We start from the raw sequence: 26924 nt of genomic DNA on the forward strand, positions 1-26924 counted from the left end.
TGTTTACTTCTAAGTGTATTCATTAAACATTTCAAAGTTGAAACTTAAAAAGAATACGCCTGTGTGAAGACTACTGACGAAAAAAAAAAATAAGAACGCAATTAGAAAGTTACTGTACTGGACTTGAAACGAGACATTTTCTTTCTAGAAAAAAAAAAACTCACCCGCCATCAACTTTTATTGGTTAATTAAAGTGAGAAATTTGGGCCCTCGTGATGGTGTTGATAACGAGGACATAGTCTCCCCAAAAGTTTGAAGGGTGGGTCTCTTTCAGTAAAAAAAATGCATTACTGCAGTGAAGATAACTTGAACGTTAAATGTATCCTTTAAATTTAGACTAACCCTGAATAAGAGTGCCGTTTTGTAAAATAAAAGTACATCCACACGTCATAATTTAGAGCCACAGTAATACAATATACGAATGAATTGTTTTGACTGGTCTAAAGTACGTTTTCATTATGACTACTTTTGTAATCAATATCGTGCTGATATAGTTTACGTATTTTTAAAGGCACAATTGTTTTATTGTGAAAGTTCAAAGCGGAAGTATAATGCCCAGCTATGTCTAGCTTGAAAGCTGAAGACCCGCTTGGAGGAGGCCTCTGCTCGCCATCGTTGAGCGGAGACCGCTGCTCGCCGCCCGCCTTCCATCCGAGACCTTCAACATCTGTCACCCCCGACGCGGAAGGAACAAGACAGCCAAAAGATGCTCGCCGTTACGGAAATGACGAACGGGTGAGTCAAAGGTTCATCGCTATCACCCGAGGGAGATATTTCTTGAAAAGTTGGGAAGTTGATAGTTTTTTTTCTTTTCTGGTTGGGGAAGGGGGTAGCACCGGGGTACTCCCGGCATTTTGGCTTCTCCCATTCATCTGGGTAAAGTTCCATTTCGAAAGCGTAGTATAAATGATTGCGAGACGTGTTTTCGACAGAGCTAGAGCATCGTTTATAGTCAATGTCCGTAGTAACAATCTGACTATCGTCACTCGGCTTGCTCGCTAGCGCCCCCCGACGGTGCTTTTAATGGAAGCCCTTGAAGCTGGAATGTCCCCTCCATTTCTATTTTCTAAATCACCCAAACGCAACATCAATTTTATTCACTCCCTATACTCATTAGGTTCACGGGTGAGGTACTCGCTGGACTCGTCGCCTCTCAATCACAGGGCACACACAGACAAGCAACCATTAACACTCAAATGAACATCAATGGACAATTTAGTCTTCAGTCATCCTCATGCATGTGTTTGGAATATGGCAGAAAGTCGGAAACCTACGCAAACACGGAGAAAACGTGCAAAACTCCACAAACGAGGGTCGGAGGTGAAATTCGATGTGCTTAACCACTCACCTCCAAACAAAACAGAAACATTAAAAAGTAAAATAATTCACGCACACAATTGTAACTACATAGTGCCAATTAAAATGAAACTTGGTAGAATTTCCCCCAAAATTTCAAAGACATGACCCTTGTAGATTTTATTTAGGGTGAATCAGCAGGGCTTGGTCCCGATTCGTCCGAATAGCAAAAACTCATAATTGACGTCTCCCCTAAAAAAGGTTTCGAATGACCTACAGAGGCCATAAGATGGTGGTAAAGCACTTTTTAAAATATTAGACAAGGCTATGACCTGACTATGAATGAATGAAGCTCCTCCCTTAAATTCAATATGGTTCCTTGGCACCAAGATGGCATAAGATAGCCCCTAAGTAATGTTTTTATAAAAAGCCCGCTGCACACCGAGCGACGTGGCCCGAACGCGACTGACCTAGACAATCACAAGCAAGTTACAATTGGCGAGTCACACACACACAGGCAATTGACCCTCGCATGCATAACCAACTCGCAACATTAAAACTGCGAGCCCTTGTATTATTATCTGGAAGCAACACTGAGGCGCCACATATACTGTAGTGTATTGTTTTTTTTTATTGCACCACAAACAACGTGATGCAATGTTCAAGGAAGAAGTGGATTGCCTTGGCCGTAGTAGCTATATTTTAAAAATACAAAGAGAAGAAACGTGCGAGAAATACAGGAGTGTGGGTATATATATAAACTCTTTATATAGATAAAATGTATATATTGTATTGGTATGGCTTGGTGGCGGCTGGCTGGATCTCTCTTCATTCTGGAAAGTTTGGAAACCTGATTTTTGTGTTATGACACGGCATTTTAGATTGGCCGTTACATCTGCGAAGTTACAACGCCGTTCAGCTGCAATTGAATTTTTCAATCACAGCTAAACTAGTGGCCGATGGTTGGCCGCTCATGAAAACAGGTTACGTAACCTAACACCCGTCCACCTGCCTGACCATTCGGTTGGGTTTGGCTGTGTCGCTCAGTGTTCCCGGGCAGGCATTAGACATGACATGACAATAAAGGAGGATATGTTACAAAAAACAGTGCAAATGTGAATTTGCAAATGCTGATCCATGAATACTGTATATGTTTCATAAATTCACTGGACCCTAGCCGTATGTAGACTTGCACAATATAATGAGATCCAATACAAGAGTTGTATCAAAAATAATTATGCAAAATTTTTAATGACACTGCTGTTGAGGTGTTAATTTCACAATATGTTTAATATTGTAGTTGGCATGTCTCCTTGCTTTAATGCTGTCTTATAGTTGCGTATGGTGATACATATTTTCACATTCTGTCAGTATTTCTGAAATCATAGGCTATTTCTTTCACAAGGAAACAGAATGCAAATACTTTGTATGTAAGCATTTGTAGAAGACGATAGTCCTGCTCGTACTCGAGAGAAGCCTCCTCCCTGGTCCAAAATGTCCGCACTGACTCCCTGACAGTATTTACTGCTTTCTGCACCACTTCCTGCTCATTCACTCCCAGGGGGACTCTTTGATTCTTTCTGCGCTGCCCCGTTTATGGTGACTGTCTGGCATGACTCTGCCCTTCAAAAGCAGGCTACACCTGTAAGAAGTAAGCATTCTACATTGCCGGCATATTGAATTTTGCCTCCTTGACTGTACACTTTTGTTGATACAACTTGAACTTGTTCCAGTCTCAAGCCTGAGCATGACCTTGTTTGGAAGAGCGCTTCTCTTGTGAGATGAAGTAATGGACACATCATTACGTTGTTTTTGTTAAATATACATTCCTAGTAGCTGACTATACAGTCTTACCATTTAATTTGTATTTGTGAGAAGAGTCACCACCTCTTATCTCTTGTCCAAGGTTCATGCAAACGGTCTAACTAGTGCAAGACTTTTCTGGTCTCAAAGGACTACGACATAATAGAGGACTTTGTCGTGTTGTGTTCTTTGGCATGTGCCTGTTTAGTCCAAAAACTGGACAAGCTTTCTTCTACACCATAGGTGTCAAACTCGAGGCCCGGGGGCCAGATGCGGCCCCCCACATCATTTTATGTGGCCCGTGAAAGCAAATCATGCTCGTCAACTTCTGTGATTTTTGCTAAAATCTTGTACCCAAATTCCAAATGATCATAATAATAAAGAATAATGTTGCGATATTACTTTTTTCTCTTACCAAACCCTTCTTCTACAGTAACTTAAACAATACTTGAACAAACTATTATCCTTGTCTTCTGATTTCAAAACCAGTTATACCTCAATTTGTTGTGTAATGTTAATAATATGATTTGGTGATTAAAGTTTTCGCTGTTCTAACGCCCCTCTGAGGGAAATCATAACTACAATGCGCCCCGAGACAAAATTGAGTTTGACACCCCTGTTCTACACTATTCCAAGGGATTTACTTTTGTCTAGCTTCACCTTTAAGGTACTGTACCGCTGTGGTTGATACCCTGAGAGAGAATGCCAAATAACATGGATGTCCACAAAGTGTTGTGATAAAACTTCACAATCTCTGACAATGCTGAACTGAACCTGCATGGTGGACTACAGACTGTGTGCATTTCTAAAGAAAAGTTCCGTAGGGGTGGTGGTGGCAAGGAGGTACTGTGCTTATTTCTCAGATGGTGCAGCGGAACCACTAAATTTCAAAGTGGAATTTGAATACAATTTTCGAGAAAAATACAACTAAGTCGCTCAAAAATGTCAAGCTACTGTCATAAATGATGTCAGCTAAGACCTCAGCATATCTCATACCCGTCATTAAAATTAAAAGTTTTTAAGCGATTGACTTTATTTTGCAAGCAATGACCAATGTCAGGAAGGTCAGGGGCAGACGGGGTCGGCAACCGATAAATCAATCCACAGAAAAGTGCTCGACAGTCTTGCGTGGGTGCGTAGCGAACAATCTGGCAATGAGTCTCCTTCTTCTTGATTTCTGGTAGACTAGACACATTTGGTGCATTGCTTCCCCCCACTGGTTAAGTGATGAACACCTAGTATAACAGAGCCTACCCAAGTATAGATTGGTATCAGAAAGTGCAGGACTGGCAAAGTGAAGGGGTGAGTGGAAAAATGCTCGTAGAGACCATCGTCGACAAATGGTGCCAAACTGTGATGGTAAATTAACATGTGATCAGTTCCCTAAAAAAAAGTTTGGGAATGTTCACTTTTGAACAATAACGATCATCATGTCACTCTGAGGTTGTCTATTTATGATTGTGGTTTTGCATACTTTCTCAACATATTGTACTTCGTTCCGGTTGTTTTGGCCAACCTACTGTTGGGTCTGCAATAATAGCTTGGCTTGCTTTCAGTCCGATTTCAGTAGGCTCCTCACACCTCCCAACACCACAAAGTCTTATTACCCTCCTCCTCCTCCTACTCCTCATCGCACCGTCTCTTCATCCATCTCTTCTGTGCTGCTTTGTCACCCCTTTTCTCACAAAGACATGTTGGCACATAAACACAAATGGACACACACACACACACAGACACAGGAAGTGATGTGGCCACAAGATAGATGCAGTAGTGTTTGCAGTGACAGCAAAAGGAACTTTAGCAACACCAAAATTAGCCTCATTCCTGTCTGACATATCACACTGGTAAGACGCAGATACTATATAAGTTATTACGTTATTGAATTAACCTACTTGTTGAATTGTTTGTTGTTCTTTGCCATGAAGTACAATCCAGCTGTAATCTTAATGCAATTTATTTTAAGCCTAAATGATTCTAGTGTAGCTTTACAACCAGTCTGTTTATAAACTAGATAGTGTGCTTCCTCTTATGTGAGTGAGACATTCTAGGAGTTGATTTTCACAAGGACACGTCCTTTTGTGCTTTTTCTGCCCTAAACCTCTTTTTAAAAGACATTTTGAGCCAAAAACAGGTTTTCCTAGTGGGAATTGCAAAAGAAGTGTTGTTATACCTCCGTTGTCCACATAGTGGCAGTGGGGTCGTTTGGAATTATCCATTCATTTTGTTTAGCCAAACTCCAGATATACTGTAATTACATGGCTTAATTTACTTAATCAATTTATCAACACTGACTCTGAAAGACCTGAAATCTATTTTAAAATAAAATTTACAGCTTTGTGTGGATGTTGAAATGTGCCAAAAATTACAAGTGTAAATGCCACTGAGACCGAACCTCTTCATCTCATCAACAACTGTGATGAAGAATCGACACTTTGTTTTCAACAAATTGAATACTTCTCAGGTACACAGCATATTTACTAGAATGACTGTGATATTTACAAAAATATTTGTGGGCATTGACACGAATTCTTGTCCTTATTTGTACAGTACACTTTTTGAGTTTTCAACCCCAACTCTTGATTACATTGTTATTTCTCTACAACGTGATGGTTTTTCTTTTCATGACATTACATTGTCCTCTATCTTTTTATTTGTACATGTCAGAGAAGCAATTTTCCTTTTGGTTTGATTTGTTATATGTCTTTGAAGAACGTGTCTTGTTCCCAGACAACACTGTCATGAATTATTCATTGGTTGGCATGCTCATCTTTCAATAGCTTGTTGTCACTGCTGAGAAAAAAAAAATTGGAATTTTGATCAGGAGGATAATAAATTCAAATGAAAAAAGCAGTGCAGGTCCGATTGCAATGCAGCATTATTTCAAGGTGTTGCTCAATTTAAGCATTCTTGGGGTGTTTATGTTCTCTTTTCGGTCTTCCTGTGTTGCCATGTTTGTTTTGGGTATGACCAAGAGCTTCTGGTCCTCTGTTGATTTTCAAGTGATTCATCAGCTCCATCTAGTGGACTAAAAATGTAATTCAGTTTGTCCTGAAATGTATGACAGTATTGCAGTTTACTACCATTAATCCTCTTTCTTCCTGGTGGCTCATAGGTCGTCAATCAAGGAAATGTAGTCAAATGCATCCATGTGAACAGTCCTCTTTCTGTTCCTGCATGACAAATATCCACAAAGTTTTAAATTACCAAACAATCTTTGTTAAAGATTAGCTGTATGGCGAGCCTTTGAATAAAGAGCCCTATCTGTTTGTCACTATTGTGGTGCTCTGGTGGCATCCTTGAATTGTCTTCTCAAGAATGAGCTAGTGAGTAGTAGGCGGCCAGCAGACAGTGGAGGCAAAGGCCAGAACGCCTTTCTCCCCCTTCTCTTCTCCACTCAGGCACTTCCCTTCTACCTGCAGAAGGCGGACAAATAGGCAGTTGATAGGTGTGCAGGCGGTGCTACCACACCTCTGCACGTCCTTCTTCCTCAAGACCGTGTGCCCTGGAGGTGTGTCAGTTCGATCAGGGGCTAGAGCGAGACCAGCCTAATCTTTTTATTTGGAACAACTCTAAACACGCACACTTTCTCTGGCATATTTCTGGCCCAGTGGGTCGTGTGCTCTCAGCAGACGAGGAAGGAACAACGGAGGTGGCGGGGAGATGAACTCTTTAAGACTCAAGGCGTTGTCAAACTCGGGCTTGTACAGGCGAAGACAGGAGAGACCAGACAGCTATGGTGTGCTTGAAGACGGGTTCAGGTGTGTCTACCTTTTTGTGATGCTTTTCACTTGCTACCAGAGTTCACCCATGTCACCGTTTCTGTTACGCTCCTCTTGCTTTCCTGTAAATGAATGAATCATTCGTAGTATACCAGTTTTATGCTGTAGTTTTACCACGGTAACCATTATTGTGTAATACGGGACACATAGGAATGAAGGGAGGACTACCAGTCGGTCACGGTGCCGTTCTACTGGGATACCCATCTCAGTAAGAAGGGAGGACTTTGCAGCTGTGATCATGTTCGACGGTCCAGCCTTTGTCATGTCCTCACAATCCCATAGTTTCTCTTTGAATAGTTTGCAAGATTATTATACTGTGTCACAAGAATTAACAGATTAATCCTGATGGTGTTTGCCTGGACAATAGAGGATTAATTTGTCCACTCCCACTGCCCCAATTTTTGGGGGGATTTTGACTGAAAATGTAAAAAGTTAAGTGGTCCTTTGTCTTTATCAATAGCATTTTGTCCAAACCTTTGGACTTCACTTACATTTTGTATCACACTGGGATTTGTCTTTGTTGTCTCTCGATAAAAATGTATTGACAGACATTGATTCGGTGAGACCTTTGCAAAGTAGTGCATTCTCATTCCTCTCAAATGAGTAGGACGTGCATAGCATGTGGAATTGTGGTGTGACCCTACAGCAACATCAGTTCTTCCCCTCCTCAAGTGGTTGCAGGAATGTTGCAATGTGAAGAATGTAGACACAAAGAGGGGGCTCTGTCTTTAGAAGTGTCCCTGGTCAAGTTAAACAAACTTTGATTTGTGCTTATGTAGAAAATGATATAGCTGAAGTATAGCCATGCATTTCTATGTATCCTCACCTCTTACAACACTTACGGTACACCATCTAATGGGATCTAATACGAGAGCTTTTCACAGACCATTGCAAGCTTCGACCACAATAATATGTTATTAAATAATACTTGTCTGTGAATGTGAAACAATAGAAGAAGTGACTTTTGTCTTTTTCCTTACTGAGCATTAATTTTATTGATACAGTGCTCACACTGTAGCTCAACATTAACCTTTATTGTAGATAAATTATGTCAAAAACACAATGTTTTGCCATCATTGCGACAGTTCAGCATTTGATAGTCGTGCAAAGGACAGACAACAAGCTATTAATGTATTCTAAATGTATTGCTATAATTTCCTGTCATGACAGGAATAAGGACATTACAACAGCTAAGATACAGTAGTACTGCACAGTATTCCAAAATTATTTGAACTCCAAAATATTCCTGTGGGCAAATATTAAGTGAAGGCTTCAATTGTGTTTTCCATAAAACACAATGAGACATGAAACAACCAAACTACCTTTTTCTTCTTGATTTTCAGCACTGAGGGTTAAATGAAGTGCATTTTCATTACTTTTTTTTAATTTTTTTTATCCAACCTTTAAATAATGAGCACATAATTCAACTGTGTTGCTAGTAAGTGTATTTGATGGTTGTATTGAAGGTTTACTTTGCTTTACTAAAAAGTTATACTGCCCTATTATCTGTGTTCATTGTTCCCCTGTGGACTCAAGTGGGTCTTGAGATAGTCCAAGTGGGCGTTGTGAGTTGAATGTGTGTGTGTGTGTTTGTATGGGTGAGTGTGTGCCTGCACTTGTTGGCCTTCCAAGCTGCGCTCCTGTCTGTGTTGCCATGGTTTCTGTTGACACTGTGTACATGTTTATGTTAGCAAGGCGTCTGATATACTTTTCAGCCTGTGTCTGCTTGCATAGCACTGGTTCAAGGGTTATGTCAAAACATTTCTCTTTATGAAAATATTGATTGGAAGATTATAGTTTATCGTGTTATTACTACTACTAATTACTAATACTACCTACTGTCTCTATTTAGAACATACAGCCTCCGGGTAACAAATGAAAAAAAAAAAAAACACGTACTGTAATTCACTGATGCACACGTCAGTCAACAGGCCAGACCCTGCCTTTTAAAGCCATACACAATCAAAGTCAAAGATACTGTAATAGAATGTTAGGACGGGGACCCCATTTGGACAAAAATAATGACTGCATGATATTTTGTGTCATATATCAAAATAATTTTTTCATCCTATTACTGTATGGACTGGATGGAAGGGGATCATCTGTAGAATACTTGATTCTAAAAATATATGATAGCTGCAGCCCGAAGGTCATGTAGTCATTATCCCTCTTTCCTCTTATTTAGCTGTTACCGGTTGTTGATGAGTTCATACTTTTAAGCCACACTGACCAGTTTAAACTTCACAGACAGAAAGGTTGCTACAGAGGGAGCGATATCTCTGCATGGAAATGGGACCGCTACAATGGCAGAGAAATAATGGCCAGACACAGTCCGCTACAGACCAAGAGATTGTTTTACAAATGCACAAGCTGGGGCATTACGTTTGTCTTGTGTGTTCTCTGAAATGACCGTAGACCTGTAAGAACCCTACAGGGAAGTCTCAAAAAAGAAAAAGTCTCAGCGTGTTTCATGGTGACACCAGAGATACTGTTGACTGTTGCTGTGGCTGTTTATAAAATTGTGGCGTGGCGGAATTGTGGAACAGAGGTGCACCCCTCGCGTATCACACTTTAACACTTGTCACACTTCTCACGTCAAGTGTAAATACAAGTGAAAACATTTTGTTAAGAAGTGACATAATGCACGGTTCCACCGGACAAAAATCTTGGGACAACGTTGGAGTTTACTCAACTGGTCAACTCAACTTTATTTCTAGAGCACTTTAAAAAAACAACTGCCGCTGTAACAAAGTGCTCTACATAATAAAGATCGATCATAAAAAATAAGAGAATGAATAATAATAATAATAATACTGAAAGAAAATATTATTTTCGAATTAAATTATCCTTACTGGTTTTTAAATACAAACGCCTGCAGCGCCTCCGCTCCGTCTTGGACCAGACTGTCACAGTCCTTATCTATAATACTTTCATTGCTCACCAAAGTTTGTGAAATGAATATTAACTCATTCACGTCCATGGACATCTGTAGTTATCACTGCCATCAGTTATATAAACCACTACACTACCAATGGCTGCTACAATAACATTTTTGTCCTCCTACGACAAGTACACATCTGGTGACAATCATGGGATGCTTCTTTATCAGTACACTCAGTAGTCTCTTGCCACCTAACACATTATAAAGGTTACTTTGATAATGGCTTGACTGTGCTCTTATCAGACTGTTGTACTGCTGCTCTTATTGCACAGCTCATCTGGTCTGTCTGAGCATCAACTTCAAGCGGGGGGTTGCTGAAGGTATTACCAAAAGAGGAGAACTTGGTTACGCTACAGATGTATTTACTATTCTACAACAAACTTACTTTGGATAACTATGAAGAAAATAGCTCTTTGATGAAATAAAGTAAAATAGTACCAGTTTGTCACGCAACTTAACAAGGTTGAGGTAATGCCCCTCAAGTGTGATTGTGAAAATTATTTTTAGAACTAATAAATGGAAAACTAGCTTGTCATTTTTTCCCCTTGTCCCAGCTGTTGAATCCTGTTGACAGGCAACTTAAGATCTAATTGCACATAATAACACACATGACATTGAGCTGTAATAGATTGACTGATGGCTAGATGGATGCTAAAAGACGGGGATCTTAAGATGCAACATTTTCTAGTAGGTACTCCTGAGACGCAATTGGAAAACTTTTGTTACCAAAGACTCTTCCAGTAATAATCTTCCGCGTAATAGGGTGGTCCACTTTGCATCATTGTGCTGGTGGCTATAATCAGGAGGAAGGGTTGTGTGTGTTTCCTCCTCTGGCTGATTAGATTTTTTCCGTCTTTCCGTAGCCCCAGCTGGGACAGGTGACGTTTCTCCATTTATTATTCGGTTTTGGGAAGGTACCGATAACTTTGTATTATGCATGGTGAAATCATGCACTCTAAGTGGCCTCTAAGTAGTTTACTCCAAAAAAACCCGGTTATTTCATGTTAGTTTTATTATTGTGCAATACATTTTCTTTCTTTTAACCAGTTAAGGCAATTGATAGTACAAGTAGTCTCTCCGGGATGCAAACACCTTATTTTCTTGTAATGTGTTTTATTAATTTTGATATTTCTGCCATTTTTTTTATCCATCGCTCTTTCTCTCTCTCTCTCTCTCTCTCTCTCTCTCCCTCCCTCCCCCAATATAGTCTGTGTTTAAATGTGTGTGCATTGTTTTTTAAAGTGTGTTTGAAGACCCTAATATATTATATATATATTTTTTTCCATATTTCTATATCGTGGCTTTTCATTTATCGCAGGGGGTCCTGGAACTTAACCGCAGTGATGGAAGGGGGTTACTGTATACTGTATAGTGTTTACTGATCATTCATGTTATGTGAGTGTCAAAGCCCTGCTCTGAATTGATGGCATTGAGTCTCACTGGTGGAAACAAATACAGCTGTGAACCATATATTATGTGTATACAGTGGTCCCCACCCCTCACTCTCCCTCTCTCGCACACACAAGCACACAAAAGCAGCTGCCAGCACCTAGTTTGGAGATGAGGGTTCACTGGGTGTCTATTTGTAGAAAGATGGAGTCATGTCAACAAACACACACGCACAGAGATATGTACACTCTTCATATGCTCACACCCATGCAGCGTGAATATTATATACTCAAACTTTTCTATTATTGCGTAAGTCACTGGAAAATCTCTGGCGCAAAGCTTTACAAAGATAATTTTTCTAGTTTTTTCCAATAGTTAGAACGTATTGGAATGCCCCCGCAAGTGGTCAAGGATAGACAGATCCGCCGGTGGGCTTTCAATCGCTTTATTCAACAGGTAATGAGAAAACAAACACATGATAAGAACATTCATACACTATCAACTCACACTGAGTCACACAATACACATAGTGACTTAACTGGCTAACACAATACCCATAGTGACTTAACTGGCTAACGCGTTTGCCAATTAACAGCCAATCAACTCTACACTCTCACTGGCTGATGCCGTGTCACACCCCAGGCCAGGCCCCGCCTTTTAAAGGCGTACACACTCAAAGGAACAGATAAAATAGTATAGTAGAAGTGAGGATGGTAAAGTAGTATAGTAGAAGTGAGGATGGGGACCCAAAGTGGACAAAACAATATCTGTACCTCACATGCGCAATTCATTGTGTTTAATAATGCCACATCATTCATAATCCATAGAGTACTCCGTTTGAAAAATATTTGATAGCTGCAGCCCTATTTGCGAATGACACTTTTGTGTGTTTGTGCACGTGTCCATAGGTGTGCATGAATGTGTGACCTCTCAGCAGGCATCCGTCAGGGTTGGCTCTTCATTTCAGTAGCCGGTCCAAGAATAGACAGCAAGTTCGACAGGCAGGAGACTCTGTCTTTGTGTGCGTGTGTTTGTGCGTGCGCGCGTGTCCATGCGTGCTTGTGTGTGCGCACACGTGCGTGCGTAGCTGAAGAAAAAAAAAAAAAGAGCGTGTTGATGTGGGAACGAAGGAGTGAGTGGGTGTGTGTGGGTGTGTGTGCCTGCAGGAGAGGGAGAGACTACACCCATCACAGTTTGATGAGTGGCTTAGTTTGCCTCCTGCATTTCGGATTACTGCTCTGACTGATTGCTGGATTTGCGGAGCTGAACTTTGAAGCAGCAAAGTTTTGTACCTGGAGAAGAGTACAGAGATGAACAGCCGTGCTCTACCTTCTTCCATACCTGAGGACGGGGAGGTCTTGGGCTACAATCCACACGGGGAGATGAACGGTTACCATCAAAGGTTTCGGGATGGCGACGGTGGGGAGGCAGAAGTCCCGGTGTCCAAGTCCCAGAAGCGGAAGAGTGATGTTAAAGTCTATAAGGAGTTTTGTGATTTCTATGCACGCTTGTAAGTACATGGAAGACAAGGACACACCTTGTGATTAGTTGTGGAGATTACAGATAGCGGTATTTTCCAATAGAATCATGGCTATAGTGGAATTTACCTTTTCGTAATTGAAAAATTAGGTGCTGTTTTATAGACAGGAATAAACTACGAAGTTAGCGATAAGTAATAGTATGCTGTTCCGAACGATGACTCAAGACTTAATATAGGAATTCAAAGCTTAATAATATAGTGGAAAGGTTTTGGTCGATTCACCATGAAATGTTAGTCACAAGTACCAAATATGACATTTTGTTGACTGACATGGCACTGACAGTCCTGAACATGTATGGCTTACTGGAGGTGGATGCACTGGGACATTCTGTCTTCTCATAAACTGATGCGGTGCTGGTCGGTTTGCTGTGACCTCGAGGTGTTACAGAATGTGAAGCATTTTGATATTCTACGGAATCTGGGTTTTTACCGACTGGTTGGATTTTTTTTTGGAGGTTATTTGTGCAGGGATAGCTCCAAACTCAGCAGGCACAAACACAAAGTAAGCTATTTTTATGCCAAGGAGGGGAGGAGTGATTATGCAAAATAGAAAATGCCAGCTGGTATCCTGAGTATGTGTCCATGAATGACATGAAGGCTAAATATAAATGATATATTGACTGACTGAGGACATGAAGTCATCAGTGGATTTGTTGAAGCTGAAGGTTTCTTACTGTGATTTCATCAGGAAAACCAAAATCAGGGTTCGACCATAAAATAAAAAATAAATAAAAACTTCTCTGACAAAAGAATATAATACATTGAGGGAAATATTTGTAAAATATTGTGTTGTATAGTTTTTCTAAGGGTCACAATTTGTTAATGGTAATGATTTGGTTTAGGAATCTTCGGCGCATCAATCAATACTTTTTCTTTTTTCTTTTTTTTTTTTTTTTTTACAAAAACGACATAAATCTTCCAAAAATTGACACATACTGAATGACATTTTATATACATTTCAAAATGGATTGCTTATTATTGCGGCATTACCTCTAACTGAGCACAGCTATACAATCGGAACAAGGATGATGTCCTCTCGAGCAAACGGGAGAGTTATTAGCAGCAAGGACCAGTAGAGTTGGCAATTTCACTGTGTTTATTGAAGAAAGTCTGCAATGTGGCAGTGGCAGAATACAGGGTGGAAATGCCAAAGGGACGTATCACATCCTGCCACTAATCCTGTAAGGCAGGGCTGACTGTGCATGTTACATCAGGTCTGAATCTATAGAATGTTTTAGTTTTTACAGTCTACAACACACTTTCATTGAGAGGAGATCATAAGGAGCCATCTATTGAAGATCACAATCCATAAATACGTCATCAAAAAAATTATCCCTCTTTTTCCCATCTTATTTTCTCTCATTTCTTAAAAATGTAAATCAACTAATCAATTAGTGGTCTGTGTTAATATACTGTATGTCTTACTACAAAGGTACAATAAAAAAAAGTCAGATTACATCAGCCATGATTTCAACTCTTGAGTTTTGCCTAAACAGACACACTCATAACGGTTTTCACACCCTGAATAAATCCACTCCAAAATGTGACATTGATGTGTTTTAATGTCGCTCAGTAGTATGCCTCGCCAACTTTTCATAGTCCACTGATATAAAATTATTACTCGTGTCAAGGAGCTCATGTTTTCATTGCTGTTAATTATTTGTTCTTATTATTCTCTTAACTGATTGATTTTCTTTTTCTGAGACATACCGATTTCTGATCTTGTCTCCAGTTTACATATCTAGCGTATTTTTCACAGCTCCCATTAGGAACAAAGATTTATAAGTGGGCTTTGGTTGCAGGTCTTTGCTGTCATGAAATAATATAGACGAAGATTTTAAGAAGCTGTATCTTACCACAATGGGCCTCATCCACTAATAAATGTGTAGAAATGCTCTCGCACTGCGCACAAGTTGAGCGTATACGAAAAGTTACCTTCAGATTCATGATACGTGCGTACCGGCCAATTGTTTATGCACCACCATGCACATGTTAGTGAATCAAAATCAGAATTCAATCTAAATGATGAGCCGTGCGCATGAGCTAAAATTTGCATTGTATTTTTATAATCTTTATCCTATTTTCAAAAAAGTTGGTATCAATGGAAAGCTTGCTAAAAACAGAAACCAATAGCATATAGTAACAGTGTTTATAATTTTTAGTTACCGGTAATTCAAAAGTTAAATTAGAGAACGTGGCACACACCATAAATGTAAAAAAACAAAACAAATGTGAGCGGTCCAACACATTTCCTCCTCATTGACAAAAACAAGTACAAACATACTGCTGAATCACAGATTTGTGCTGAAATTGTGCATATGCACAGTTAGTGAATGAGGCCCATTGTGTTTTACAATTGTATGGCACTCCATTAGCTGCTCTCCTCTCTGCTATCAGTTGATGATCCAAAGATAATTATCCCTTTATGTGTTGTGATCGTGACAGTATTCCCTGCAACTAATTATCCACATTTTGTTTAATTCCTTAGCAACATGGCCAATGCCCTGGCCAATGCCATGTGCGAGCGCTGCAAGAGTGGCTTTGCTCCGGCTGAGAAGATAGTGAACAGTAACGGAGAACTTTACCATGAGCAGTGCTTTGTGTGCGCCCAGTGTTTCCAACAGTTCCCAGAGGGTCTCTTCTATGAGGTAAAGCTACTGTTTTGTTCACATTACATGATTTCAATAAGTGTATAATGTTGTCATTGATACACTTTAATAATTTAGTGCTCTTCTGGGTCAGTGCAATGTAATTTTATAAATGCCACACTGTATCTTATAGCTACTGCATGTGCAGTACCTACTGTTTGAAGCTATAATGTTACATTCACGCAAATCCAAATATGACGACAGGATATTGATGCGAGTACAGTATATCCTTAGTGCAGTACAGTATTGAGTTTCCAGTCTACTTACTGTACAGTAAACGGGTCTTACTTTATTTCTTGTCTGTAACAGTACTAAAGCTTAGCTTTTTGCTCATCTCATTGATCCTCCTGTTCTTTAGTGTAATGATATCCAGTTCCTAGATTACATTTTGAAAGACTATTAATAGAAGTCTTGCTATAGATCTTGTGAATGTACTGAAAACTATACCAGTTATGGTCATTTTCTCGCTTTAGTTGCCCTGAATGCATTAGGTGAATTAAAGAAATGTCAGATCCATTTGCTACCACAATTTTGAAATGCATTGTGCTTGGTAATACTTTTGTAAAGCAAAAAAGTAGGGCCTTCATGCAATGGTTCAGCAATGATTATACAAACTACAGCAATGTACTGTATTAGTCATCTGGATGTGATTTTAAAAAATGTAACCCACATCTTGATGAAAAAAATCTTTCACCATAGTCAAATTGCCAAAAGAAAGTTACAGTTTAGTCCGTGTCGTCTCATTTTTTTTTTTTTAATTAATGGCATTATGTGATTGCTGTAAATACATTTTCCTTATGTGTTTTAACATACATGGCCAATAAAGATGATTCTGATTACCTTAAAATGTTTTTACAGTTTGAAGACAGGAAATACTGTGAACATGACTTCCAGATGCTCTTTGCGCCATGCTGCCACCAGTGTGGTAAGTTTAGAAACTACTCAAGTGAAACACAATTGTGCCAAAGGATGCTGGATTCAGAATTTAATTTTAAAAAAAGGAAATATCCACGAACAATGAACAAACTTCTCATAGTGAAGTGTTCCTGTCTTAGGTGAGTTCATCATTGGCCGGGTCATCAAGGCCATGAACAACAGCTGGCACCCCGAATGTTTCTGCTGTAACATCTGCCAGGCTGTGCTCGCCGATGTTGGATTTGTTAAGAATGCAGGCAGGTCGGTTTCCCCTGAAATAACTGATACAGTATCGATATTGGAGTTCATAACCTTAATTTTTAACCCATCACACTTTTGCCCCCGATCAGGCACCTGTGTCGTCCGTGCCACAACAGAGAGAAAGCGCGTGGCCTGGGCAAGTACATCTGCCAAAAGTGTCATGCCATCATTGAAGAGCAGCCCCTTCTGTTCAAGAATGACCCCTACCACCCTGATCACTTCAACTGTAACAACTGCGGGTAAGGATCGGGACCATACATAATCGAGTGTGATCCGGTAACACAGTACAAGCACTGCATAGCAAATGGTGCCTTTCAAAAGGTAACACGGTGGTGGTGCCTTGTGATACAAGTGACCCATCTTAAGAGTGTTTCGACATATGAGCCGTTCTAAGGGCAATTTTTGGCTTTGACTTGAGAGCACAAACTTGACATAAGAGCGCTGTTTATTACCGCTCTCAGTTGAAGATTACTGTCAAACTAAACATAAAACAAAGAGAATTACACATGTATTTAAAAAAAACTACATAGCTTAGTCTTTAGTCCGTTAGCTTAAAGCTAATGCTATCACATAAAGGGAAACGCCATAGGCACGGGTTAACTAGCATCTATGTTGCGGTGTTATAACCCTTTAAGCAACAGATTTTTTAAGCACAATTGGTACAGCAACACATGTAGACAGAGCATATAACAGTGCTCACAGTCATAGAACAACTTTATAGAATATGAGTGCCGTACTAAGGAGCTGAACGAAGCTGAGAATTTTCTACATGCAGTATTTCCAGCTGACTGTCCTTTACTGCCCCCAGCTGCCCAAGGCGGGCACACCAGAAGAAGCAGCACAATGGCCATTATATTGATGCAAAGTATGACAATAATGGTTAAATTCTTTTTAATTCTATTCAATGATGTCATTTGTTTATTTTTTCATAAACACTCTTATAGTGTGCTATTTTTGTAATAAAAAAAAAAACAATTGCAAAAATTGTTCTTGTTTTTTGTGAGGCTGGAAAAGATGTGTTTTGAGTTACGAGTGTGACCACGGAACAAATTAAGACTCATATACCGTACCACTAGTAAACACGGAATAAAATTTTCAAACTGTGCATAATGATGAGGGCTTAAACTTTTATTTATTTTTATTTTTTTAAATCCAGACTCCTAATTGTTATACATTGCAGCTCTTCAATTGTGTTGTTTTAACTCATGTCATGTAATTTTTTCATGAAGTGCAATATATTCACGTGACTTGCTCATTCAGTGAAAATTTCCCTCCCTGTCTGCAGAAAGGAGTTGACTGCTGATGCCAGGGAGCTGAAGGGGGAGCTTTACTGTTTGCCCTGCCACGACAAGATGGGCGTCCCCATCTGCGGGGCCTGCAGGAGACCCATCGAGGGCCGTGTGGTCAATGCAATGGGCAAGCAGTGGCATGTGGAGGTCTGACCCTGAACTCTTTCCAAAACAATACGGGGTTTCCTCAAAAAGTTGACATTATTTGAAATTTGACGATCTTGACAAAGTGCATCTCAGAGGCAAACGCAATAAATAGGCTTCAAGTTGAAAGATTAACAATTTATTTCTCATAATTTAGATTTGTTCGATTTAATACATTATAGACTGATTTAATTTCGCTTGAATTTTTGAGTGATAGCTAGTTCACTGTGATTTTCTGTCTTCAACCTGCAAACTACTAAAACTTAGTTTTTTCACATCTCATTAATTTGAGATCATTTGAGCGAGAATTTTATTGTAATATGAAATTATGTCAAATTTTGGGGGACACCCTATACTGTATATTGGCAACTAAGTAGCAATATAACATTGTTCTCCAATCATATTCAGTTCTTCCAAATCATGTAAAAAGACAGGTACAGTCAAGAAAATGCTTTTTTTTTTGTTTAAGATGGTTGGTTGGTTTTACCCTGCTTTTTGTCTGCTACTCATCCATGCTGTCCTCATAAACAAACACATGATGTGATATGATAGCTATAGAGTCCCTCCATGAATTCCCACCATATCCATTCAACTATAGAGAGCACTTTGCTCCTTCTCTCTTCATTCTCTTTTTCAGAATCAGAATCATCTTTATTTTATTTCCATTCACTATTGTGAAACAGTACAGGACAGACGTACTGAATTTAACTGTGGTGCTGGCTTAACCAAAGTCTATCGCTGACTCTGTTGCAGAGCTAACTGTGTGTACTTGGCCTTGGCCGTGTTTGCAGCATTTTGTGTGTGCTAAGTGTGAGAAACCTTTCCTGGGACACCGCCACTACGAACGCAAGGGCCTGGCCTACTGTGAAACACACTACAACCAGGTAACACAAAACAATAATTGTTAGAAACACGGAAAGCAGCATGTTAGTGAGATTTACAACTATATGTAGTAAGGATTTAATTTGTATTTTTCTTGTTTTCAAAAATACTGGCCTCCCTCTCCTTTTATTGGCACAATTAGATGATTAAGGGCAAAGTGTATTGTCCTCTCCTTGAGCCGTCACCTTATCGTGGTGGAGGGGTTTGTTTGTGCCAATGATCCTAGGAGCTAAGTTGTCTGGGGCTGCACGCCCCTGGTAGGGTCACCCATGGCAAACAGGTCCTAGGTGAGTGACCAGACAAAGCATAGCTCCAAAAACCCCTATGATGAACAAAATATATCCCCTTGCCCGGATGCGGGTCACTGGGGCCCCCCTCTGGAGCTAGGCCTGGAGGTGGGGCTCGAAGGAGAGCGCCTGGTGGCCGGGCCTGCACCCATGGAGCCCCGGCGGACACAGCCCGAAAGGGTAACGTAGGTCCCCCTTCCCATGGGCTCACCACCTGTGGGAGGGGCCATAGGGGTCGGGTGCAGTGTGAGCTGGGCGGTGGCCAAAGGCAGGGACCCTGGCGATCCGATCCCCGGCTACAGAAGCTGGCTCTAGGGACGTGGAATGTCACCTCTCTGGCAGGGAAGGAGCCAGAGCTGGTGTGTGAGGTCGAGAAGTTCCGACTAGATATAGTCGGACTCGCCTCCAAACACAGCTTGGGCTCTGGTACCAGTGCTCTTGAGAGGGGTTGACTCTCTTTCACTCTGGAGTTGCCCACGGTGAGAGGTGCCGAGCAGGTGTGGGTATACTTATTGCCCCCCGGCTCAGCGCCTGTACATTGGGGTTCACCCCGGTGGATGAGAGGGTAGCCTCGCTCCGCCTTCGGGTGGGGCGACGGGTCCTGACTGTTGTTTGTGCTTATGCACAAAGAGCAGTTCAGAGTACCCACCCTTTTTGGAGTCCTTGTAGGGGGTGCTGGAGATCGCTCCCGCTGGGGACTCCATCGTTCTGCTGGGGGACTTCAATGCTCACGTGGGTAATGACAGTGAGACCTGGAAGGGCGTGATTGGGAGGAACGGCCCCCCCGATCAGAACCCGAGCGGTGTTCTGTTATTGGACTTCTGTGCTCATCACGGATTGTCCATAACGAACACCATGTTCAAGCATAAGAGTGTCCACACGTGCACTTGGCACCAGGACACCCAAGGTCGCAGTTCGATGATCGACTTTGTGGTCGTGTCATCGGACTTACGGCCGCATGTCTTGGACACTCGGGTGAAGAGAAGGGCAGAGCTGTCAACTGATCACCACCTGGTGGTGAGTTGGCTCCGATGGTGGGGGAAGATGCCGGTCCGACGTGGCAGGCCCAAACGTATTGTGAGGGTCTGCTGGGAACGTCTTGCAGAATCCCCTGCCAGAAGGAGTTTCAACTTCCACCTCCGACAGAATTTTGCTCACGTTCCGGGGGAGGCGGGGGACATCAAGACCGAGTGGACCATGTTCCGCGCTTCCATTGCTGTGGCGGCTGACCGGAGCTGTGGCCGTAAGGTGGTCGGTGCCTGTCATGGCGGCAATCCCCAAACCCGTTGGTGGACACCAACGGTGAGGGATGCCGTCAAGTTGAAGAAGGAGTCCTATTGGGCCTTTTTGGCCTGTGTGACTCCTGAGGCAGCTGATGGGTACCGGCTGGCCAACCGGAATGCAGCTTTGGTGGTTGCTGAAGCAGAAACCCGGGTATGGGAGGAGTTCGGTGAGGCCATGGAGAAAGACCTCCGGATGGCTTCGAGGAAATTCTGGTCCACCATCCGGCGTCTCAGGAGGGGGAAGCAGTGCACCACCAACACTGTGTGTAGTGGGGATGGGCCGCTGCTGACCTCGACTCGGGACGTTGTGAGTCGGTGGGGAGAATACTTCAAAGACCTCATCAATTCCACCGACACGCCTTCCCATGAGGAAGCAGAATCTGGGTTCTCTGAGGCGGGCTGTCCTATCTCTGGGGTTGAGGTCACCGAGGTGGTTAAAAAGCTCCTCGGTGGCAAGGCCCCAGGGGTGGATGAGATTCGCCCGGAGTTCCTAAAGGCTATGGATGTTGTGGGGCTGTCCTGGTTGACACGCCTCTGCAACATCGCGTGGACATCGGGGACAGTGCCTCTGGAGTGGCAGACTGGGGTGGTGGTCCCCCTTTTTAAGGGTGTGTTCCAACTACAGGGGGATCACACTCCTCAGCCTCCCTGGTAAGGTCTGTTCAGGGGTGCTTGAGAGGAGGGTCCGTCAGGAAGTCGAATCTCAGATCCAGGAGGAGCAGTGTGGTTTTCGTCCTGGCCGTGGAACAGTGGACCAGCTCTACACCCTCGGCAGGGTCCTCGAAGGTGCATGGGCGTTCGCCCAACCAGTCTACTTGTTTTTTGTGGACTTGGAGAAGGCGTTCAACCGTGTCCCTCGAGGAGTCCTGTGGGGGGTGCTTTGGGAGTATGCAGTACCGAACCCCCTGATACGGGCTGTTCGGTCCCTGTACGACCAGAGTCAGAGTTTGGTCCCCATATCCGGCAGTACGTCTGACTCGTTCCCGGTGAGGGTTGGACTCCGCCAAGGCTGTCCTTTGTCACCGATTCTGTTCATAACTTGTATGGACAGAATTTCTAGGCGCAGAAAATGCATAGAGGGGGTCCGGTTTGGTGACCTCAGTATTGCATCTCTGCTTTTTGCAGATGACGGGGTTCTGTTGGCTTCATCAACCCGTGATTTTCCAACTCTCACTGGAGCAGTTCGCAGCCGAGTGTGAATCGGCTGGGATGAGAATCGGCACCTCCAAATCTGAGACCATGGTCCTCAGTCGGAAAAGGGTGGCGTGCCCTCTCCAGGTCGGGGATGAGATCCTGCCCCAAGTGGAGGAGTTCAAGTATCTTGGGGTCTTGTTTACGAGTGAGGGAAGAATGGAACGGGAGATCGACAGGCGGATCGGTGCAGCGTCAGCAGTGATGCGGACTTTGTATCAGTCCGTTGTGGTAAAGAAGGAGCTAAGCCGAAAGGCGAAGCTCTCGATTTACCGCTTGATCTACGTTCCTACCCTCACCTATGGTCACGAGCTGTGGGTCGTGACCGAAAGAACAAGATCCTGGATACAAGCAGCCGAAATGAGTTTCCTCCGCAGGGTGTCCAGGCTCTCCCTTAGAGATAGGGTGAGAACCTTGGTCATCCGGGAGGATCTCAGAGTAGAGCTGCTGCTCCTCCACATCGAGAGGAGCCAGATGAGGTGGCTGGGGCATCTGATTCGGATGCCTACCGGACGCCTCCCCGGTGAGGGGTTCCGGGGACGTGCCACCGGGAGGAGACCCCGGGGACGACCCAGGACACGTTGGAGAGACTACGTCTTTCGGCTGGCCTGGGAACGCCTCGGGATCCCCTCGGAAGAGCTGGATGGAGTGGCTGGGGAGAGGGAAGTCTGGGCATTGCTGCTAAAGCTACTGCCCCCGCAACCCGACCTTGGATAAGCGGTAGAAAATGGATGGATGGATGGATGTATTGTCTACTAGAACAAATAAACAATTTCCATACTTGGGTTCAGCGTTTTTCACTGGGAATAAAATAATGGATGGTGCCACTAGGTGGCTGTACTTACCTTTACTTTGACTGAGACAAGCAAGTACTGGTACCTTGACTTACAAGTGTAATTTGTTCCTGACTAAACTTGTAATTTAATTTACTCTTCAAGTCAATATTTCCCACTGAAATGAAATTATTCTGTTCCAGATGTGTTGGCAGTTGTGATATCATTGATTTCCTTGCTTTGTGTCACTTTTAGCTGTTTGGAGATGTTTGCTACCACTGCAATCGTGTTATAGAAGGAGACGGTGAGATAACTTTTGTAGTTTAAAATGTGTGCACATGGATGCAAGTGTCGAAGGATGTTACTGAATGCAGTCATTGTTTCATGGTGCTTCTCCCGTGTTTTCAGTGGTGTCAGCCCTCAACAAGGCTTGGTGCGTCAACTGCTTTGCTTGCTCCACTTGCAACACCAAGCTCACCCTCAAGTAAGTAACATGACGTTTAGCCTCGACCAAACATTTCATGTGTACTGCCACAAGCTTCGATCCATCTGGGACTGTTTACATGTGAGCTTTTCTCCCTTTTTTACAACTTTTATGTGCACCTTTCGCACCACTTTTTTATTTTATCCATGGTCTTTTATGCCATTATCCCTCTGCTTCTTTTCCTTCTCTCTTTTCCTCCATGTCACTCCTCTGTTCTTCGCGACCTTTGGGAAACCCTTCCTCCGTGCTCTGTCAGGGATAAATTTGTGGAAGTGGATCTGAAACCGGTGTGTAAGCACTGCTATGAACGTCTGCCGGACGACATGAAACGTTGGCTGTCAAAGCGGGAGCGCGACTCAAAGGAGAAAAAGAAGAAACCATTGATACCCATGTGTCTGTGATCCTCTCTCATTTCCTTCTCTGCACTTCAGCTGTTCTTCTCTTGGTCAGTTCTCTTCCCTCCTGTCTTTTATGTTTAGCTGCTATTCCAATCATGCCACTCTCATTCTTTTTATCCTACTTATTAATCTTGGTGATGAGTACTCCAATAGTAAAACACAAATATGATGTTCCACAATTTTAGCGGGCGGCACGGTGTAAAACTGGTTGGCACATCTGTCTCACAGTTCAAATCGGGCCTCGTGGAGTTTGCGTGTTCTCCCCGTGCCTGTGTGGGTTTTCTCCGGCTACTCCGGTTGCCTCCCAAAACATGCATGGTAGGTTAATTGAAGACTCTAAATTGCCCATAGGTGTGAATGTGAGTGGAAATGGTTGTTTGTTTACATGAGCCCTGCGATTGGCTGTCGACCAGTTCAGGGTGTACCCCGCCCCTCGCCCGAAGATAGCTGGGATAGGCTCCAGCACGCCCGCAACCCAAGTGAGGATAAGCTGTACGGAAAATGAATGAATGAATGAACATCTAGCACTTCACTAGTAGCACACAGTTGTCAACTAGTGCACAGTTTTACCTCACTAGGAACATGTAGTTACTACTGGTATGCCAAACGTCATACAGTAGTGAAAAAACAACAACTTTACTCGTAAGACTTGTTCAACAATTGATCTCAATTGAAACTATTTGGCTGAAATAGCTTTCCACTAGTACTGGAAAAAAATTTACCAAGACACAGTCGCTCTCTACTAGTGTGCTGAATTGTCTTACCATTGAGGACAAAGAGCGTACTACTACATGGAACTTAAGATCGATATCAAGGATATGGAATAAATGCCCAAATGTAATTTCCGTACAGTACTGTATGTGGTAGTGCAATCAGTTTTATAAAAATAGAACGACACAATAGTAATGGCTTCAAAATTATGGCAAATCGTGTTTTCCTGGCAAGACCACATGACTGTAGGTTGCTTGCCATGTTTATGGAGTACTGCAGTATTTGACATATTTCTGGAGTGCAGCGGTGTGCGTGCACGGGAGGCAAAGTGGCCTATATCGTTCTGAAATGTTTCAGAATTTGACCAGTTCTCCGCCATAAACGCAAGTAGAGATTTAGGTTCTTGGAAAACCTCTGCTATGCAAACGGGAAAATCAGGTCAGTCACACGTTGAAGGGACAGCTTTGTTTCATGGTGCTCTGGTTCTGTCTGGGTCCAGAGTATAAAGCCTTAATCACTTCCGGCAGCTTTCTTGCCTCCGCTGTGGAAATTCTAGAGTGTCACTTGGGTTTGACACATGCCTTGTCCAGCAAGTGATTACCTGCTCTCCGTGGGAGTAACAGAAGAGTTAATCGAATTAAAGGCATTTGACAGAGAGAAGAACCACATCACACACGTGCAAGCAAGTTACGCCTACAGACCTGTGAAAGACCTTTCGATGACCTCTTTCACAGCAATAATTTTTTACATAATAAAATAGCAAATACAGTTACAGTTAGTAATGCCATTAATTAGGGTTCCATTATTATTATTTTTTAGATTCCTGCGACATAACATTGTTGTTAAAATTTTGTATTCTTCTATCAAATGCAGAAGTTTAAAAAAAGGCCAAAAACTGTTAAAATACAATAGATTTAAAAATCTGCAATACATATTTTATATTGTTGTACGAGTGAAATAAATAATTGGCATTGGCATGTTTCCCCCACAGGAACAAGTTTGTGGAGTTTGACATGAAGCCAGTGTGCAAGAAGTGTTATGAGAAATTTCCACTGGAGCTGAAGAAGAGACTGAAGAAGTTGTCGGAAACTGTTGCACGGAAGTAAACAGGCCATTTACGGTAACACCCGACGTGCCACCACTGAGTCTTTTTATGTAGAACTGCAGAGTTTTGAGTGCCATTTAATGGGCCAGACTCTGTTAGTCGGTGCAACGTCTGTGTCATTTACAGCTTTCACTCAGCTTCCTTTTCACACTGCTATGTAACTGAAACACATTGTGATGGATTGACTGTGTTACTGATGCTCTAGCATATTAAAGAGCAAACCCAAAGTAAAATGAAGAAAAAAAAAAGTTAAATACTTATATATCACTTATTTACTTTTTGTTATTATCACTATTTTATGTATTGTATGTGTATTTTCACTAAAATATGCTGTATACAGTAGCTGTTTCAGTGGCCTTCTTGTTTCTGTAATAGAGTTGTTGGATTATTTTTTTGTGTTATGCCTTGATTAAATTGAGAATGTATTGGTGTAATTCTCCATTTAAAGTGTGTTTCTACTTCATTCGGTTCATGTGTACTATCTGACATTAACCCATATATTTGGTTCAAATTCAGTATTGGAAAAACGTCGTTACAAATCTTAATAGTGGCCAGCTGTATTTCAGGGCAACTGTTTTGAATTTACAGTACAACATGATGGACGCTGGCATTTGCGTGTGTTGTTTGTAATCCAGGCAAAATTATCCTCTTACCCCAGCCTCTTCCAGACTCGGAAACAAAGCCAACTGTCCAATCTGCTTATCCAGTATAGTTTAACCTGAACTGAATTTTGCCATAAAAAGCATATATCTTCTATTCATTATAGTGACACATTCCATAGCGTAGCAAAAACATGAGCCATGTGTTTTTGTTGTGAATTTCATTTCAATTATTCCATTTCAAAGTACATTCATATAGCCAATTATTTATAATTCAGCCACACATAAAAGATGGACTGAAGTGATGCTACATAGTATTTTTTTTTCTTCACATTGCTTAGCAATCACGTAAATATGACAAGATGTATGATGTAAATCACTGGTGTCCAAACCTAAGCCCAAGGGCGATCTGCGGCCCGCTGTCCGTTTTTTGGTGGCCCTTAACATGTACTAAAAACAACATTTGACGCAACCTATGGTAAAGTATTTTAGTTCTTACCGGGGTACGCTCCTGACAAATATTGTATCAGTCCTAAATAGTTTTGTTGTTGTTGAGATTTTATGCAACGATGCAAAGAAACTGTTTTACATCTAAACTGATTACATTTCAATTCATAAAGCCTCCATGAATAAACATCTGTTCCAAAAGCAAATCACGAGAATTGCAAATTGCTGTACTTTCTGCTCCAATTTGTGAAATACATAATGCAGCCGTTTTCCCAAAATAAATATAATTGAAACAATATATAATTGCTTGATGGATTATTTTAATGTGTTTAATAAGTACAAAGTATGTGAAAGTGGTCCTAGCATCTTTTAGTTTTTATTCATGCAGCCCTTGGAGGAAAAGGTTTGGACACCACTGGTATAATGCAGTTATTCATTCGATGAAAGATCATTCTGTCAGCTCAGCATAATAAACGTGCAGTATTTAAATTACGTGTGATGTTTTTTGAGTGTGTGTGTGTGTGTACTGTTGAGATTGTTAGTTTGCTGTAAAACTGTATTGGGAATGTGATGTAAACCTTGACCCGTCTCAGTTACCTCAAGGAAGCCCAAATGCATTAGTGAAGCTAATATATATATATATTGCCTGTGAGTCATTTGAGTGTCAAGTGTTATTATTCAACAGTCTCCAACTTTCAACGTTCAGTTCAGTCCTCAAAAATGAAACTACGTCACCTGCGTCATCCGAATGCTCAACTT

The 26924-nt window shown here is 41.8% G+C and overlaps 1 protein-coding gene across 6 annotated transcripts; it reads left to right on the forward strand.

Annotated features, from left to right (window-relative positions):
* The first annotated feature begins 576 nt into the window (after positions 1–576).
* On the forward strand, positions 577–26654 carry LOC133486349 (LIM and senescent cell antigen-like-containing domain protein 1). 6 transcript variants are annotated; one of them, XM_061791326.1, is made up of 11 exons: positions 577–735; positions 15237–15396; positions 16255–16321; positions 16452–16572; positions 16662–16811; positions 17858–18008; positions 18797–18889; positions 22677–22725; positions 22830–22905; positions 23162–23350; positions 25006–26654. In XM_061791326.1, exons 1-10 carry the CDS (start codon positions 707–709, stop codon positions 23304–23306), a joined length of 1041 nt encoding a protein of 346 aa, XP_061647310.1. In that variant the 5' UTR covers positions 577–706; the 3' UTR covers positions 23307–23350; positions 25006–26654. The 6 variants fall into 6 exon arrangements, with proteins under 6 accessions (XP_061647310.1, XP_061647311.1, XP_061647308.1 ...); XM_061791327.1 differs by lacking the exon at positions 577–735 and adding an exon at positions 2858–2947; XM_061791324.1 differs by lacking the exon at positions 577–735 and adding an exon at positions 6579–6857.
* Positions 26655–26924: the final 270 nt, after the last annotated feature.

The sequence above is a fragment of the Phyllopteryx taeniolatus genome, chromosome 12 (genome assembly GCF_024500385.1).
Source record: "Phyllopteryx taeniolatus isolate TA_2022b chromosome 12, UOR_Ptae_1.2, whole genome shotgun sequence".
Lineage (NCBI taxonomy): Eukaryota > Metazoa > Chordata > Actinopteri > Syngnathiformes > Syngnathidae > Phyllopteryx > Phyllopteryx taeniolatus.